Source organism: Chenopodium quinoa, unplaced genomic scaffold (assembly GCF_001683475.1).
Source record: "Chenopodium quinoa cultivar QQ74 unplaced genomic scaffold, ASM168347v1, whole genome shotgun sequence".
NCBI lineage: Eukaryota > Viridiplantae > Streptophyta > Magnoliopsida > Caryophyllales > Amaranthaceae > Chenopodium > Chenopodium quinoa.
The window spans coordinates 7,669,019-7,686,740 of NW_018742345.1; the positions used below are offsets into that span (position 1 = coordinate 7,669,019).

Here is a 17,722-nt window from a genome sequence, read left to right on the forward strand (position 1 = left end):
CTCCGGATTAGAATAGGAACCACGATTAAAATCAATCAACAATAAAATTAGGGTTCTAGATGAATCATGCAACTAATATAAAAATCTTTGAAAAGAAATAGGAAATTTGAGGAGTGAGGAGTGAGAAATAGAAAAGTCATGGAGCTGGTAGCAAATTACGACGAATTAGAAAATAGGAAAGTTGGGCTTTACTGTTTGGCCAATGTTTAGAATTAGTTGGGCCTGTTTAGTCCGTTGGATTAAATAATTACACAGTTGAGATTCCTTATCATCTTTTTCATTTTAAGAGCCTTCTCATTGGATCCAAAACATATATGTATGTTTTGTTTTATGGCTTCTTTTAATTGGGTTTGTGGGTTTATGGGCAAGTGTTGTACCTAAAATAGCTGCACAAGGGTGCATCTTAGGCCAATTGGGTGCAGCTTTACAAGGTTTAACTCATCTCCGGATTGTGCACGGCTCCAGAGTCCAGCCCACAATAACTCTGGACTAGGTTGCTAAACATTGAAACAACTCTTTCTCCGTATTTTTATTTTCTCGGGGTTTTTTCATTTCTTTTCGTTTTCGCACTCTTCCAGAACTCTCTCTTCATACAACCGCCCTTGAACTAGAAAAATCAAAAACACTCCTCGAAGAATAACTTCCTTAACTCAGCAAAAATGGCGACTGTTATGCAGAAAATCAAAGATATCGAAGATGAGGTAATCCAATCTATATCTGTTTTTCTGCGACTCTTTTACTTTTTTTTTTTTAATTTAATTTTCTTTGGTAGTTAATTTGTTATAATTTTATTGCTATTTGAAATTTATTTGGTGGTTAATTTTGCTTTAATTTTAGTTGTCCAGTTAATTGAGATGGTTCCTATGCAATTAAATTTAGTTTTTTGGTATTGAATCTGTTATAATTTTATTTCAATTTGAAGTTTATTTGGTGGTTAATTTTGCTCAAATTAAAGTTGTGGAGAAAATTAAATTGATATGAGTTCTGTTTGTTATAATTAGTTTTCTGTATTACTCCCTCCGTTTTTAAATACTTGCTTCATTTCTATTTTTTACACTATTCATTTGTCCTAGACTAATGTTTATGATTTATACATAAGAAAAAATATAGTGGTATTTGTTGGAATCATCTCAACGAATAGGTTATTAATTTTTAATTGTTAGAATTTATACTTATTGATAATTTAAGATATTAGTGATCAAAGATTACCATCGGCATGCGTGTCCAAGAGAAATAGAGCAAGTATTTAAAAACTGAGGGAGTATTTTTTAAGTAATGGTATATTTGATATTTGGATTCGTCGGAGTGACTATATTTATTTCATGCAGATGGCAAGGACCCAGAAGAATAAGGCTACTGCCAATCATCTTGGACTGTTGAAGGTAATTATTGCTTAGTAATTAAGCTTTTCATCGTACGAAATTTAATTTTTTTCTTGTGGCATTGACATTATAGGGATGGGTGTGAATAGTTTTATTAGTTTTGATTAGAGAGATGAACAAATAAGCTTCTCATAGCTATAAGCATTTACTTGAAATGAACAAAGATATTGAGAATAGGTGAGCTAAAGAGTAAGTAGGAAAAATATTTTTTTTTGGCTAATGCATCAAAGATTGCTTTACGAATATCTTAATTTAAAAATCTTTATTGATATGTAATTAGAGATATTATGGTTAAAATTGTGCGTTACAAACGTGCACAATCATAATGATTTTCAATAAACAAAGGGAGTTGTTCTTAATGTCTATTTGCCAAGTATTTTTTTTTAAAAAAAAATAAAATAATTTCTTATTGATATAAAATTATAAATGTTTGGCGATAACCAACTAGAATTGAGGAGTTATGGTCCGTTCTTAATTTTTAATGATATGATCTTATCTGACATGATTATTACAAGAATTAAGTGTTTAGTACCTAAAATAAGGGGAAGAGAATAAAGTCTAAGGCTTAGTTTGATTATGACCAATGGGGAATATTATCTATAGCTAATTGTAATCATCATTATTTGTTTAGTACCTGAAATATGGGGAAGGGAACAAAGTCTAAGGCTTAGTTTGATTGTGATCAACGGGGAATATTATCTATAGCTAATAGTATTTGTTATTATCTAATGTTTATGAACCTTATGTATATGAGGCCATTTTAATTCCTAAAAACTAGTTATGGTAAGCAAAAGTCATATTTAATTAATTCTAATCAATAACATTTAGTATGAATCGATTAAAATTGTATTTTATACAACAATATATATTTCTTTCATTTCTAAAAGCTCTTAACATTTACTCTTAGTATACAAATTATGATAATCGGATATAGAATGTTGATGTGGTGATTGGGTTTATGAATATCGTAAATACAATAAGATAAATGCTAACTAGTTAGGTGTAAAAACAAGTGGAAAAAGTAAGAGGGAGTGAGTGAAAATGTGTAAAATTGTAAATATTGTGGCGAAGAGGGGTAAGTTAGATAAAGGATTTTGCCAAAAGTGATATTAGTAGAAGTGTTTAGAAGAAAAACAGAAAAAGGTATGAACTTTAACAAAGAAGGTAGTATTTGTTAATCACTAAACACCAATTTTTATCATTAATATATCTAACACATATTGATTCAAGTCACTAAACGCTATTACTAAATACTAAATCTACTTAAACTAACTTTTGTGATTTAACTATGATGAAAAATAGTCATTTTATCCATTTAAATTTGTGTAAATGTATGTTTTCATAATACCAACTTTCTACAACTTTACCTATAAATTATTAGAGACATTCGCATTAATCATTAGTTTAATCAATAAAATCTATTCATTTTAGTTGAATTAAGGTGAAGTGAACAAACCCTTAATGATAGATTGTTAAATTTTTTTGTTTTTATGTCAAGATGAGGTGCACTAGCTCCTAATTAAACTCCTCAAGCTTTCTCTGTCTTATATCATTAACTTCTCTCACGTAACTTTTAGAAATTTACATCTGCTTTGGTCGAATGGATGTTACAACCTTTTTGATACCTTTTCAAAATTTAACAAATCCTTAAGTAAAATGCTACTTGAAACTTTGAAAGTACTATATTTTCCTTTATATTAAAGTACTCCCTTTGTCCTTAAATAAAAGTCTTAATCAACCACAAACTTTTGTCCCTAAATTAGTATCTCATTTCTTTTCTTATTCAAACTTTTGTCCCTAAATTTCTTTTCTTGTTCATCTTCCTCTAAATGTGCAAAAGGCAAATAAGACATCTATTTGAAACAGAAGGAGTAGCATTATTGAAACCAATTATTATTTCAAAACCTTGATCCTAAAGAAGTAAAACACCCAATTAAAGAAGGCCTTTTTATTGGCTTATTGGTGTATCAATCAATCAAAGCCTTAATCCCATGAGTGCGGTTGGCTACATGAACCAAAAGTGATTATTCTGTATAGTCATCCACAAAAGATGATGAGTTTAGTTATGATCTAATTATGATGGGAGCCATTTAGCATAAAATGATGAGTTTAGTTATGATCTAAATTTTAGATATTCCATAAGTCTGTATTATATAGAAAATGCCTCGTGAATCTGAAAAGATATAGCTTTGATTTTATGATGGCTTGTGGAATTTGCCAGAAAAGTTGTGAATAGCCATGTTACTGGGGGGGCTGAAGCTGAAATACACTCACATTAATCACACTACCAAAAATTTGTTTTTGGTTTGTTTACCATATTCTCCATTGCTTGTATGAAATCATATTCCCTGCATTCAGTTCCCATTATTTTATTTCTGAAGCATTCAATTCAATGAAAAAAATGGCATATTTGCATAATGAAGTTGAATTTCTTTATTTTAACTTGTATAGTACTTGGTTAAAGTTATATAGTTATCAAAGTTTCTTTTGTGTTGCTGTGTCAATTTTGTGTCTTGTTCAGTTTCCTGTCAAGTATGAGAATATATTTTCTGGTTTGTCTTACTTTTTTTGGTTTGATTGTTTTAAATTGTCAGGCTAAACTTGCTAAGCTACGGAGGGATCTTTTGACACCCACCTCGAAAGGAGGTGGGGGTGCTGGTGAAGGCTTTGACGTAACAAAAAGTGGAGATGCACGAGTTGGGTTGGTTGGCTTTCCATCGGTTGGGAAATCAACATTACTAAATAAGTTGACTGGGACTTTCTCTGAGGTATTGCATCTTTTTCTCTGGTCTCATGTTCACAAGTTGTTGGCAATAAAAGGGCTGGACTGCTGGACTTGTTTCCTTTTGTTCTCTCTCTTTTATTCACTATTATCCTCTCTTGCATTTGCATGTACCCACACCTATTCCCGACTACCATCACACAAGTTTTCTAACTCTAATCTTCTCACTCACATAGCCACAAGTACATAATTCAGAAGGGGGTGGGGCGTGGAGGGGATAAGCTAGCAAATTAAAACAGATTAATTTTATTGAGCAGTAGACAACAGATGAAAGACTAAAGACAGGAGAAGACATTCTTGCTACTGGAAGTTCTCCTAATCCTTTTGTATATGTTGAATAGGTTGCTTCTTATGAGTTTACTACATTGACTTGCATTCCTGGAGTGATAATGTACAGAGGAGCTAAGATTCAGGTATACTTCAGCTATCAATTTATCGCAATATTTTTGATATAATTCTAGGTTCAGTAGCTTTTACTTTGTTGTATCATTATATTCATTATGGTCAAATGGAACATCATTTTTATTGGACAATGTATGTGTACCTATTGTTGTTTTGTAAGACTATACCCTTGTTTTCATTGGAATGTGAGGGTAAAAATGTTATTTTTTGGGGATGTGTCTGGTTTCCTTGAATATAATATATTGAGGTCTCTTATTGCATGATTTTGCTGGTGTGTCAGCTTTGAAAAGTCTGACTTTTAAATAAAATTTTTAAGCTTCTAATGATGCTGTATATGAGGCTACAAAGATCAGTGATAATAGTATGCCCAAGGCTCATGGAATTAAAGAATTGGGAGACCAAGAGAAGCCATCTTTTTGGAAGGGAACCAACGTGAACATGTTTTGATTGTTTTAGCCGTTTAGCCCTACATCCGGAGATAATTATTTCATTTAAAACTTCCACTCTGATTTTGTTAGAAGGATGTCTGAAGTGTCAACTCGATCATCTTACTATAATTTATATGATTTTCTCCCAAATTTATCTTAGTGTCTTATCAATGTCCGATTGAGTATCCAACATGTGTATTTGAGATGATTTGAAGATTCATAGTAGCACAGCTTCCACTCTTATTGCCAATCTGTCATAGGTATTGATGTAAGAAAACTGTAATAGCATGTCATTGTAAATCTTTTTATTTTCTGACATAAACTTGTGTACCATAAGCTTTTTTTTGGGTTTTTTTTTCTTTTTTATTTTTTATTTTTTTGGGGGGGGGGGGGGTGGGGGTGGAGGGAAGAGGTTTAACAGTCTACTAATTGTTTGAATAAATTTAGGTCTCAGTAACTTGCCTAGCATATGTTGACCCAAGTTGAGCATTCTTCAATGCGTGTAGTGATCATCCACTTGCCTTTATTTGTTCTATATGTTGGGGTATCTTAATTCAAGCTATGTTAACCAAATATGTTTTTGTGACTTGAACCTAGAAATCAAGACAAGAGAATAGGCGGCTCATGTATGAGGATGTGCTCTGATTTTATTAGATTTGTCCATGTTGATATTTAGCTTCATTGCTTGTTTTATCCTCAATTTTGCCTTGATAGTGGAGTTGGATGGTGCATGGTCCTTTTTGTATTATCAATGAAGTGTTTGGAATATCGTCTGTTATACCTTTTAATTTAGGCCATCTACAACGCTTGTAACCTTGACTACTTGTCCATTTTAGAGCTGTGCTGTGATGCTCTTACACTTGCTATTAGTGATGGGACATCTCACTTTGTTAATTTGTTTGGCAGCTGTTGGACCTACCAGGTATCATTGAGGGTGCCAAGGATGGAAAAGGTAGAGGAAGGCAGGTAATAACTTATGGCTTGCTATTCATGTCTTTATTTGGTTGCTTTCGTTGTATATGAGTTCGCTGGATGTTATTCACTGTTCTTTGAACAATTCATTTTTCTTCCTTGCAAGCAAGATAGATCAGCTTAGTGTTTTTATAAAATTATATGAATTTCTTTAATGTTATCAATATTCAGCAACAATAGTTGAAATAATTTTACTGATTGTTGAATTAAATAGTAATTAAAAAAAAAAATGTATTGTATAGTTTATTCTTATTTATCATTGTATGTTGGATTTGATTGGTGGACCATAAGATTGTAGAATCGTATTGAAATCCTACCACCCTTAACCTTTTACCCAAATATTTAAATGTTAAGAGATTTAAATCAGTGACATCGAGAGTATAATGATCAGGTAGCAAGTCATTTGTAGAAATGAACCATGGATCTGTCATTCCAAATTGTTAATCACAATGAATGCTGTTTCTTATAGAGTGAATCAGCTAATTCTATGCTGAACAGTTTCTGGTCAAATATTCCGTGAACTTAGCTAGAACTGTCAGAATGAAACTTTCAAATCCTGGGAGATTTGAAAAATATGCATGCATTCATCTTCATGCTGTGTTTCCCAAGGTTCCCAACCCATTTTGTATAATTTATCTTAAAAACAGTATGAAGAATCTGTGTAAGATAACCTAGATAATGGAAGAATCGTTTATTTGTAGAAACTCTGCTCATTTGAATTGATGTGAAATTTTAAATTCCGCTGCTGCTGCTCAACTGTTTAGTGTTTACTTATTTTCAGATTTTTGTTGGTATATATGATGTATCTTGTTTTTGATGTGGCAAGCCATTTTTGAGTAAATGAGTCCACTGAGTTTATAATCTTTCCTGGTACAGTTAATGTGCTGTCTTGTAGCATATTAAAGCTTTAGAACTTAATGACATTTGAACTCTGTTTCATGACCTAAACCCAGTCCTGGTTTTGCATTCTATGACCTCTCATATTCCACTTCTTAGCTAGGTCTAAGCAAACCAAACAAGTCACTAGGAGCCACCGTTATTTCTGTTGGAGGCTGTTTTCTGAAATTCTAATCTTTAATGAAATACTTACAACTAGAAGTGCATAATCACTTTGTCCCTATTCAAGCTTTCCGTTTTTCCCTAACGGTTTGTTTACATAGAAAAGTGGAAGGAAAGGGAAGGGAGGGAAGAAGGAAATGGACGGAGAAGAAAACGTTACATGTTGCTCGCCAATCTTTCCAACATTGGAAGGATTTAATTCATTAAGAGGGAGAAAAAATGAATCCTTACCTTTCCCTTCCCTTCCCTTCGCTTCCCTTCCCTTTCTTTCTTTCTTTCCTAATGAATGGTATTCAAACAAGGAAGGATGGATCCCTTCTTTTCTCTTCTTTTCCTTTCCCTCCAACTTTCTCAATCCAAACAAAGTGTAAATGTTTGTTCCAATGAACTTTCTAATTTTTTTGTGCTTCCCTTGGGGCTACTAGCAATAGAAGTTCTTTCTTCTACTTAAAAATTATAGTCTCCATTTCTCAGCCGTAATAATTTAACAATGCCATTTATCTATGTTTTTCCACTCTTATTTATTAAGACTAACGAATCCTTCCGTTTCCCTCCTAACGAAAGATACCAAACAAGGAAGGATGGATCCCTTATTTTCTTGTCTCTTCCTTTCCCTTCAATTTTCATAATCTAAACAGGTGTAAATATTTGTCTCAAACACACTTTCTGTTTTTCTCTACTTCCTTTGGGGCTACTAGCTATAGAAGTTCTTTCTTCCACTAAAAAATTATTGTCTCCAATTCTCTCCCATTATAAAAAATTGTACAATGCCATTTATCTATGTTTTTCCATTCTTACATTCATATTAAGAGTAGGCATTTAGAGAAATGACTATAACCCCACAATCAACCAAATTTTATTGAACTTGAAAGAGTTAAATGCAATGGTTCCTATTTCAGCAAGAATATTATAAGAGCAACTCTAATGGTTGCCAATAGGTAGTTATTTGCAAGTCTTTAAAAGACTAAGCTAGTAGCTATACTATTGTTGCATATGCTAATCTGGCAAATATTAGCAAACACAAATAATTTTTATTTACTAAAGTTAAATTAGGTTGTGGCTTACCATTGGGTGGGTAATGAGTCTGGAAGGGTTGTAGCTTTATCGTGAGAGTTGCCGAAGGCATTATATACATGTGATCAAGGTTAGAAATTTGCAATTATGCATGGAACAAACCATTTTTTTAGCAGAATAGTTTGTTAGGAAGAGATCTCTATTCTTTGTGGTTATTAGCCAAACAACTACTTTTACGTCATGTTACTCAATTTGGGTACCCATGTATGTGTAAAAGTGTCCAACTTGGTCATTTTGTAAAAACAAAATTCATGATGTTGTCCTAAAATGAAAATGAAGTGTCAAAGTGCCTTACGCTCTACTTATGTTCGGCTCGGCTTTTAAGGTGAAATGAAGGCCCTGTTCTTTAGAGCTGCTCTGCTGTGCTGAGCCTGCTCTGCTCAAATTAAAGCTCTGCTATGCTCTGCTCTATTTTCAAATAATAATTAATAATAACAATATTAATAATTAGTGTTCAATAATAATAATTAATATTGTATTGATGATGATAATTTATTATTCTGAATAATTATAATAATTATTAATATTAAAAATAATTTTTATAATTATGAATATTAATAATAATTAATATTTATTAATCATAATAATTATTAATGATAATAATTATCAATAATAATATTTAATAATTCAAACTATTAAGAATTAATATTTAATAATATTATTTATTAATAATTTCTAATAATTATAACAATTCTTTCAAATTAAATAAATAATAATAATAATTAATAACAATTTCTTTTATAAATATTTGATATTAGAATCACAATGTGTAGAAACATTTTATATGGGCATTGATGGTTAGTTCATTGAGTTGAATTATTTTTCAAATCTTTCCATACAATTTAGGGAATTAAAAAAAAGAGGTTGTTTTCAAGTAGTACTTTGTATATCATTATTATTTTTAGTGTTAAAAATATATGATTAAGACAAATTTATAAGTAAAATCATTATTACTCATTAAATCATTCTATTTTAAAATTTTTGTGAAATAAATATAAGTAAACCATTGTCTTTTTTTTTCTACTATTAACTTATGTTAAATATGGTACACATATATTTATGTTTTCACTCACCTAAATCAATGGATAATAATGATAATGATAATGATAATGATAATAATAATAATCGGCTCGGCTGAAATCTGCTCTGCTGTGCTGAAATTTGATCTGCTCTGATGACCCCTGCTTTGCTCTGCTATAAGCTCAAAAAAACAGGGCCTAAGAGTTCAATCAACTTAGCTGTCACTTCCTAGTGCTTGTTTGTGACAAGAATTGAATGAGAATAACAATATTAATTAGAGTATAACAATAAAATAGGGGAAAGGTTAAAGATTTCATTGATAATGGCCAAAAGGTTAACAAGATAACTTGAGGCTATCACTCGCTAGGGGTAAATGCAGGTTACCAATCTCCTTACAATTGTTTTAATACTCAACATGACTAAGAGTCTACGATGCTAAACCATCTTCTTTATGTATACAAACTGTCACTTAAAAGTACTATAATATAATCTTCTTTATGTATACAAACTGTCACTTAAAAGTACTATAATATTTGTCTTTAGTTGCTCACCCTGTTGGCTGTTGCGCCCTCCTTTGTGTTTCATGCCTTTGTCTGTAGCTGTAGCTGGTCCCACTCTGATGTTGCATAATCTTCTGCCTCCTTTTGTATACTTGGAGTGGTGGTTGTACAATGTGGATTCATCACATCACATCCCCCCAAATGAACCACCTTGTCCTCAAGGTGGAAAGATGGAAACGACAAGTTCAGATTATCAAAGACTTCTCAAGTTGCTCAAAACTTGGAAGACCTTTCCATTTGATCAAAGAAACTCCCCCTTTCACCCTTTGCCTGACTTCCAAAACATCCTCAGGTTTTGCAACCAATTCTAGATCAGTAGTAAACTAATAGGGTTCACTAGTATAGTAGGGTTGACGAGAACACTCCCTACTGCTTTCTTCAATTGAGAGATATGAAACACAGGGTGCACCTTGCAACTCAATGGCTATTCCAATCATGGTATAAAAACAAGGCCTTGACGTCTTAGTTGGGCCGTTTTGTAAAGGAAATTAAATTGACCGAACCGAGATTGTCCGCATCAACAAGGGGTATTAAATAACGCCGCAATTTTGTTCGAATCAAACATTTCAACCCTAAATCACCCCGCATTGAAAGTTACATCTATTATTTCGCACAAAAGTTACTTTCTATTCAAATATATAGTGAAAGATTCCCCCATATCTCCCCTAATGGCTCAAATTTTTTTACTATGCCCCCATATCACCTCACTAATGGCTCTAATACTCTACTATCTTGAAATCAAATTTGCATCGAGACAACCGTGACATGGTCCGCGATCAACGCATCATAAGCATTCCCGCGACACCGCAACCGTTCCCGTGATTGTAACCGAAACCGCATTTTTGAACCATAATTCCAATCGATGTGATACCTTACCAATGCATTGGAGTATTTTAAATGGACCATAGAATTGTGCAGCTAGCTTTTAATAGGGTCTGCCAGCCAATGAACGTTGCCTATAAGGCTGCAAATCAGAAAAACCTCCCCACCCACTTCAAATTGTGCCTCTTTACGTTATGGATCAGCATACTTCCGCATTACTAGCTGTGCTCGATTCAAATTTAAACACAACTCATTCAGTATTAAATCCCTTTCTTTCCATTGCTCCTCTAAGCTTCCACTGCCATTTGGTTATTCCCCAACCTCCAAATTTCGGGGGATCCCTCCCATACAACACTTTAAATGGGATCATTTTTGTGGCCACGTGAGGTATAGGAGTACTTGGCCCACGACAACAATTGTGCCCAATTCCTTGGCTGAATAGCTACAAAACAACAAAGATACATTTCTAGGCCCTTGTTTACAATTCTGTTTGCCATTCGTTTGAAGATGGTATGAGGTGGAATGGTTCCTTCCAAAATTTAATCATAAATATCTTATCACGATTGGATACAATTAAAGCCATGTAACTTTGACTACATACTTCCGAAAGAAATCATCCTTTGAGATGTCAATAACCCGTGGGATCGGTAATGGTTGGAAAAACCTAAAAGGTTTTTGTTGAGACACCTTGTTATGTTGACATACATCACAAGTTGCACACATTCCCCAATTTCCTTGTGCATACCGAGCCAAAACTAATCCGTAGCCATTCAAAGATAAGTTTTCACCTCCCCCTCGGGACCACCCATCGGGAGTCATGCTATTCCTTTAGAAGCTTGGGAATGAACTGTGATTTTGGTGGTAGCACTTTCCTTCCCTTAAAACCATTTGGTTCCCCTTTCTCCTCCTTTAGTTGTTGTTTGACCTCCCCCATCCACTTGTCCTCCTTGATTTCCCTATCCAACTCGGCCAATCCACAACCGTGGTACAAGACATCGACCCAAATTGCACTCCTAGCCCACCTTTTCTTGACGTAGCATCAACCACTCGGTTCGAGACCTTACATTTATATTAGATTTCATAATCGAAATTTATCAATTTACGCATCCATTTGTGATACTCTTCACCCACTTTGCTGTTGCGTCAAGTAACGAAGACTTTGTTGGTAAGTCCGTATAATGAAGTGTTGGTCCATGATAAGATAAATGTTTCCATTTCATCAGTGCCAATCATATGGTCATTAACTCTTTTTCATTCACCAGTTTAGCCAGGATTTTTACCCCCAACAACTTGCTGAAATAGGCTGGGATGACCTTGCTACATCATTATGGCACCAAGCCCATAGCCCAAAGTGTCTGTTTCTAGTTTCTAAGACAAATTCCCGCTTAAAATTCACCATAGCTAATACCGAGCTGTTATCATGGCCCTCTTTGAGCCACTTCGCTTTACCGTCCAAAATTGTCCTTTTTCAATTTTGAAGTTAACAAACTAGCAATTTGAGCATACTTCGCCACATATTTGCGGTAGCACCCCATGAGGCCAAGCTCTTAGATTTTTTGGCTCCTACTCCAAAATTGATTTTTATCTTATCATTATCATTCAATGTAATTGATTTTATCTTATATGACGTGATGAACTCACATTTTGTTGTACAACCACCACTCCAACTATATAGAAGGAAGGGGAAGATTATGAAACATAAAAGTAGGGACCAAGTACAAGCAAACGAAGGCATTCAATGAAACACTAGGGAGGGTGCAACAAGGTAACCCAACTTTGATGATGTTGCATAATCTTCTCCTTTTGTATACTCGGAGTGGTTGTTGTACGGCAGACTGTGGGTTCACCACAATTTGGTAAACCAAAAAAGTGGGGAAAGTTGGAATTCATGGGAATTGCAATTTCGGGTAGTTGTTTGGTTAGCACTATAAATTAGAAAAGGAGGAAAAGCTTCCTAGAAAATTTTTACTTCTAATAAAACATTGAAATATAAGCACAAAACTTGTTTATGAGACATTCATTGGAATTAGAACTTTGTTTTTAGTGCTAGCAAAATTGCACAGGGGAAGTAACTTCCCATGAAATGTGAATTTCCAAAGGAATTTAATACCCATGTGAATCAAAAAAGTATTCTGTATTTTGGTTAGTTGCGTTGGGAATTAATTGCTATTGTAATTTGTGTTTCATAGGAAGTAAGTTCCTTCATATATCTCCCATGAATTTGCTAAAGTTGTTTAAGGGAATTTTCGTTGTGTGAATTGTCAATGACATAGGGGGTAAGTAGTAAACTTTTCATGATGTGGGATCTCAATATTCCTAGGAAGTTGTAATTCCTTCATTGCCTATGTCATCAAACGAGTGACCTAAGCATTTCCTTGGAATTTCCATTGTTTATGTTAAAAAAAGTGTAACAAAAAAACACATAATTGATAGAACTACATGGAAGTATTTCTTTCTATGTTTTTACCAAAGTCATTGTGATACATTTCTAGTAACTGGCTCAATTTTATGATTTTTATGAACACTGTTATTTTGACCTAATACACCCCTGCTTATTGTTACCCAAGATGCTAAGGCTTTTGAACAGGGGATCAGTCCTATCAATAAAAAAAGTAAAAGTAGACCAAGTGCCAAAAAAGTTGTGTCCTTTACCTCATTTGTAGTGATAGTTGCAACCTATTCCCCTTAAGACTAGCTCTTCTTTATCTCCCTTTTGTGTGTGTGTGTGTGTGTGTGTGTGTGTGTGAGTCAGTCTGTCAGTCTGTTATATTTGAAGGATTATGCAATACCGATTTACAGCCATATTTTATCAAAGCAGACACGAGAAGACTTGAATAAACTTCTGTTTTTTTTTTCCTTAAACTGTGCACCTCCCCCCCCCCCCCACTCTTTTTCTCCATCCTTACATTGCGATTAAAAAAGAATGGAGGAAGAACATTTTATTAGAAAGACTGTCTTAACATTCATAGCTGCTTGATCTGCTTCCTTAGTTTAAAACCTTTTGCACCTTCACTGAGTTTAAGTAAGCAATTTATGTGCTTTCCAGGTCATCAGTACTGCAAGGACGTGCAATTGCATATTAATTGTTCTTGATGCAATAAAGCCAATAACTCACAAGCGTCTTATAGAAAAGGAGCTTGAAGGCTTTGGCATTAGGTAATGTAAAATCTTCCATACTCTACTCTTCTCATGCATTGTAATTTACTCTTAATTTTATGTGGCATATGAAGATTAAGAACTCCATTTTTGCCTGCTCGTAGACCTTGTCAGTGTCATGGTCTCATGGTTTTAAATCTACTAGGCATTTTGTGAAAAGACGTGTGGTTGTAGTGCCTCCTATCTTCACTTCACACTTCAGTAATGATAAAACCCGAAGCATTTTAGGGCGCCTCATGGTTTTTATAGCTAATTTTATTGTCTATTGATTTGACTGTGTCTGTAATTTTATTTTATTTTATTTTTATTTTTCATTTCTATCATGGTAACTGACCATTTGGTTTTCTGTATTGACGGAACTGTGTGTTGTTAGATGTGCATAATTTTGTACTCTTTCCTTTTGTATGTCCCTGCCTTACTCTTGTGTCTTTCTGGGAGCAGGTTGAACAAGGAACCCCCCAATTTAAGTTTCCGAAAGAAAGAAAAGGGTGGTATTAATTTGACCTCAACAGTTGCCAACACACATTTGGATCTAGATACAGTGAAGGCAATATGCAGTGAATATAGGATTCACAATGCTGATATCACTCTTAGATTTGATGCAACTGCAGACGATCTCATTGATGTTATTGAGGGAAGTAGAGTTTATATGCCGTGCATATATGTCATAAACAAAATTGATCAGATCACTCTTGAAGAGTTGGAAATTCTGGATAAACTTCCTCATTACTGCCCAATCAGGTAGGTTTCTCTTGTTATCAATCAGATTTGGTTGTCTTCTATTAGTTCTGTGTGATAAATTTCGTTTTCTTTCATGGCTTCAGAATTAATATCACCTCCTTTATTCCTGGTTTTTATTTATATGTTTATTATATTATTGATTATATTTATATTATTTTTGTTAAGAATCTATTGTTTGGCAATCCCATTATTATAATAAAATTTCGTTGTCTTTCATGGCTTCATCTTTCATGGCTTTGTAATTAAGAATTGCTGAACGAGTTATTTTCTGAATTGTAGAAAGTCTGAGATGTTTTATGCTGTGGTCTTACTAAGAGGTCATTAATTTTTTTTTGGTACTTTGTTTTTAAATTACTTGTATTGTTGCATAAGAATCATTATTAATGCTTCCTCCTCCCCCCCCCCCCCCCTTTGTATCCAAAGTCCAAAAAATCCTTTTGCATTAATATATTGTCCTTTTGTGTTTTTACAATGCCAGCACAACTTCAGTTGATTCTGGAGAAGATTAACAGCCACTTCTTCTTGTTTTGTTGAAATCACTTTGCAGTGCTCATCTAGAATGGAACCTTGATGGTTTGCTGGAGAAGGTCTGGGAGTACCTGAACCTTACTCGTATATACACAAAACCAAAGGGTTTGAATCCAGATTATAATGACCCTGTCATCCTTTCATCTCGGAGGAGAACTGTGGAAGATTTCTGTGAACGAATTCACAAGGATATGGTTAAACAATTCAAGAAGTAAGTAATGTTGTTGATGCCTAAATTTATACTGCATTGTGGAATGTGGATGTTTCTATTGTCCATGGAGAAATAAAACCAATGTGCCTCATTACTCGTGAGTTTATCTCAAACCATATAGAGTGACATTCCATAGGAGCAAGGAAAGGAATATTAGCACGCCTTGCTAAGGCTACTCAGATTTTTTCTGTTGAAGCTTGTCTTTTAACTCTAGCTTGCATGACCCCTTCTGTGAGTATGAGTGTGGATGTTTCATGCACTTGTTCATTTTGAATACTTAATTTCGTCTACGCATAGTTTTAATTGGTGATTATGTCTGTTTTTCCACTAACACAGATCACTTCCCCCAACTAAAATAATTTCAACGACAATCAGTTAAGTGAAAAAGGCTTCCAACAAGTTTCCTGTGAGTATATAGATCATCCAATAGCTCTCCTTAATTTTAAGGCTAGGCTCTTGTTCTAAACCGCTTGCAAAGTTACCAGCTTTTGATAAGAATTCTATTTCATACTTGCATTGGGTTTCAAATCTCTGGGTTCTTAGTGTTTTCTTTAGCTCATTTATCAAACCTTAGTCGTTCAATACTATCGAAAACTCTTTTTGAGTCTTTGCTTAATCTACAATAAGAAAAAGTGTCTTTGCTTGATCTACAATAAGAAAATACTACGTTATTAATTTTCCTTTTCTCTGGCACAGTGCTCTTGTCTGGGGATCTAGTGTGAAGCACAAGCCTCAAAGAGTTGGCAAGGTTAGTCCTGGGATTCTATGCTCTTTTTCTTTCCACTCTTTATGAAAATGATTCTTTATTCTTCTGATCATGCATTTTTTGGTGCTTTCTTGTCAGGAACATGAACTCGAGGATGAAGACGTGGTTCAAATCATCAAAAAGATCTAACTGAGCCTGACATGCATAATTTAAAAGAATTGACAACCAGCATAATTCCGGAGAAATTTTTGTTAGGGAATATTGTGGCAAAAGGTACAAAGGTCATGTTATTGATGCGTACTTCAGTTCTTTTCTGTGATGGAGGATTTGGCTAGCTTGTACGTTGTGTTTTCTACAGACAAAGCAGAGTGTTTCAGAATGAGCATGTTGATAGGAGTGTTGTTAAACCTGATGTTGGTAGCAGATATAATGTCATAGGGGTATGGCTTATGCTACTAGAGTTCATTGAAAATATGATTTTACTATCTTTACGTAGCGTTCCTGGATATTGTATGGGGTGAAATGTTTTATTGTATTTTCAGTGACTGCATAGTCTATTGTATTGTCAAACTGAATGGTATCCGTATCCCAGGTATAGATTGAGGATTGAGAATTTGAGACCGGTGAATAAACTCCAAACATAAGTCAATACAAGTTAGATTGTGCCTACTTAGAATGAATGTGAATAAACTAATACAAGTTAGATTATGACCTACTAAGAAACATGGAACTGTGATTGTTGCTATATTTGAAATCAATGTATAATGTAAATAAAATTCTACTCATAAAAGGAGAGAACCAAGCTCTTGAAGTTTATTTAAGAACCAATATGTTGATTTTTTAAGCATACTAAAATACAATTAGTATTATATAATCTTGGATCACGGTACTCCCTACCCAATATACTTGAGTTATTTTATCTAAGGTCATGTTTGGTAATTGGCTTTTTAATGGCTTTTTGGTTAGCTTTTGGCTATTGGCTTTTTTAGGTGGTCAAACAGTCAAAAAATGTGTTTGGTAATTGGTTTTTTAGTCAGTGAAAAAGCTGGCTTTTAAGCCAAAATGAAAAAGCTGCTTTGAGTAGCTTTTTTGTTGGGTTTTGGCTTGTTGGCCTACAAATTATCTAATAAACAGTCAACAACCAACAATTAATTTACCAAACACTTTTATAAATAGCCAGCTTAAACAGCCAGTTTCAAAAGCCATTATAAAAAGCCAAACATTCCAGCTGGTCAAAGAAGCAAAGTGAACTAGCCAACAGCCAACCGCCAACAACCATTTGCCAAACAAGGCCTAAGTCTTAGGTTATTTTGTTTAAAACCTTGTATTATTTTGCTAAAATAATACTTCCTTCGTCCTCTTTTAATAGTCCCTTTTGGTAGAAAATCACGGGAATTGATAAACGTAAATAAGAAGTAGCAAAAGTACATTGAAAAAGTAAATTTACATTAGGTATGCAAAAAAGTAGAGAGAGAGAGTAATTAAAGTACACGGGAAAGTAAAATTTACATGGAAAAGTTAAATTTGCACAAATATTTTTGCAAATAGGAGAGAATTTTGATAAAAAATAATATTAATGGTTTTTGAAAAAAGCAAACGTGACTAACATTTTGGGTCACTAAAAATAACATAAATGACTATAAAAAAAGGGACGTAGGGAGTATGTTATTTACTTATTTACTTCAATAACATGCATAAAAAAAACATGCATTTATAAAAATAACATGCACTTATATAAAAAATAACATATATGTATTGAAATAATAAGAGGTTCACATAAAAATAACATGAATTTTATAAATCTATAGTATAGCGAAAGGATTAATGTTGAAAAAAAATGGAAATATAAAATAAAATATGCTTTTTAAAAAAATAATAT

The 17,722-nt window shown here is 33.6% G+C and overlaps 1 protein-coding gene across 1 annotated transcript; it reads left to right on the forward strand.

Moving 5' to 3' along the window:
* The first annotated feature begins 497 nt into the window (after positions 1-497).
* Positions 498-16,558, forward strand: LOC110694720 (developmentally-regulated G-protein 3). Its single transcript, XM_021871899.1, has 10 exons — positions 498-701; positions 1,329-1,382; positions 3,977-4,150; positions 4,506-4,577; positions 5,901-5,960; positions 13,548-13,657; positions 14,099-14,398; positions 14,946-15,137; positions 15,834-15,885; positions 15,982-16,558. Exons 1-10 carry the CDS (start codon positions 660-662, stop codon positions 16,030-16,032), a joined length of 1,107 nt encoding a protein of 368 aa, XP_021727591.1. The 5' UTR covers positions 498-659; the 3' UTR covers positions 16,033-16,558.
* Positions 16,559-17,722: the final 1,164 nt, after the last annotated feature.

What these genes read in the sequence shown, in the direction of transcription:
- LOC110694720 (XM_021871899.1), top strand. Translation starts at nt 660, where the DNA reads ATGGCGACTGTTATGCAGAAAATCAAAGATATCGAAGATGAG. An exon ending in TGACTGGGACTTTCTCTGAG is followed by an intron (nt 4,151 to 4,505) that starts GTATTGCATCTT and finishes TATGTTGAATAG; the next exon opens with GTTGCTTCTTATGAGTTTAC. An exon ending in ACAGAGGAGCTAAGATTCAG is followed by an intron (nt 4,578 to 5,900) that starts GTATACTTCAGC and finishes TTTGTTTGGCAG; the next exon opens with CTGTTGGACCTACCAGGTAT.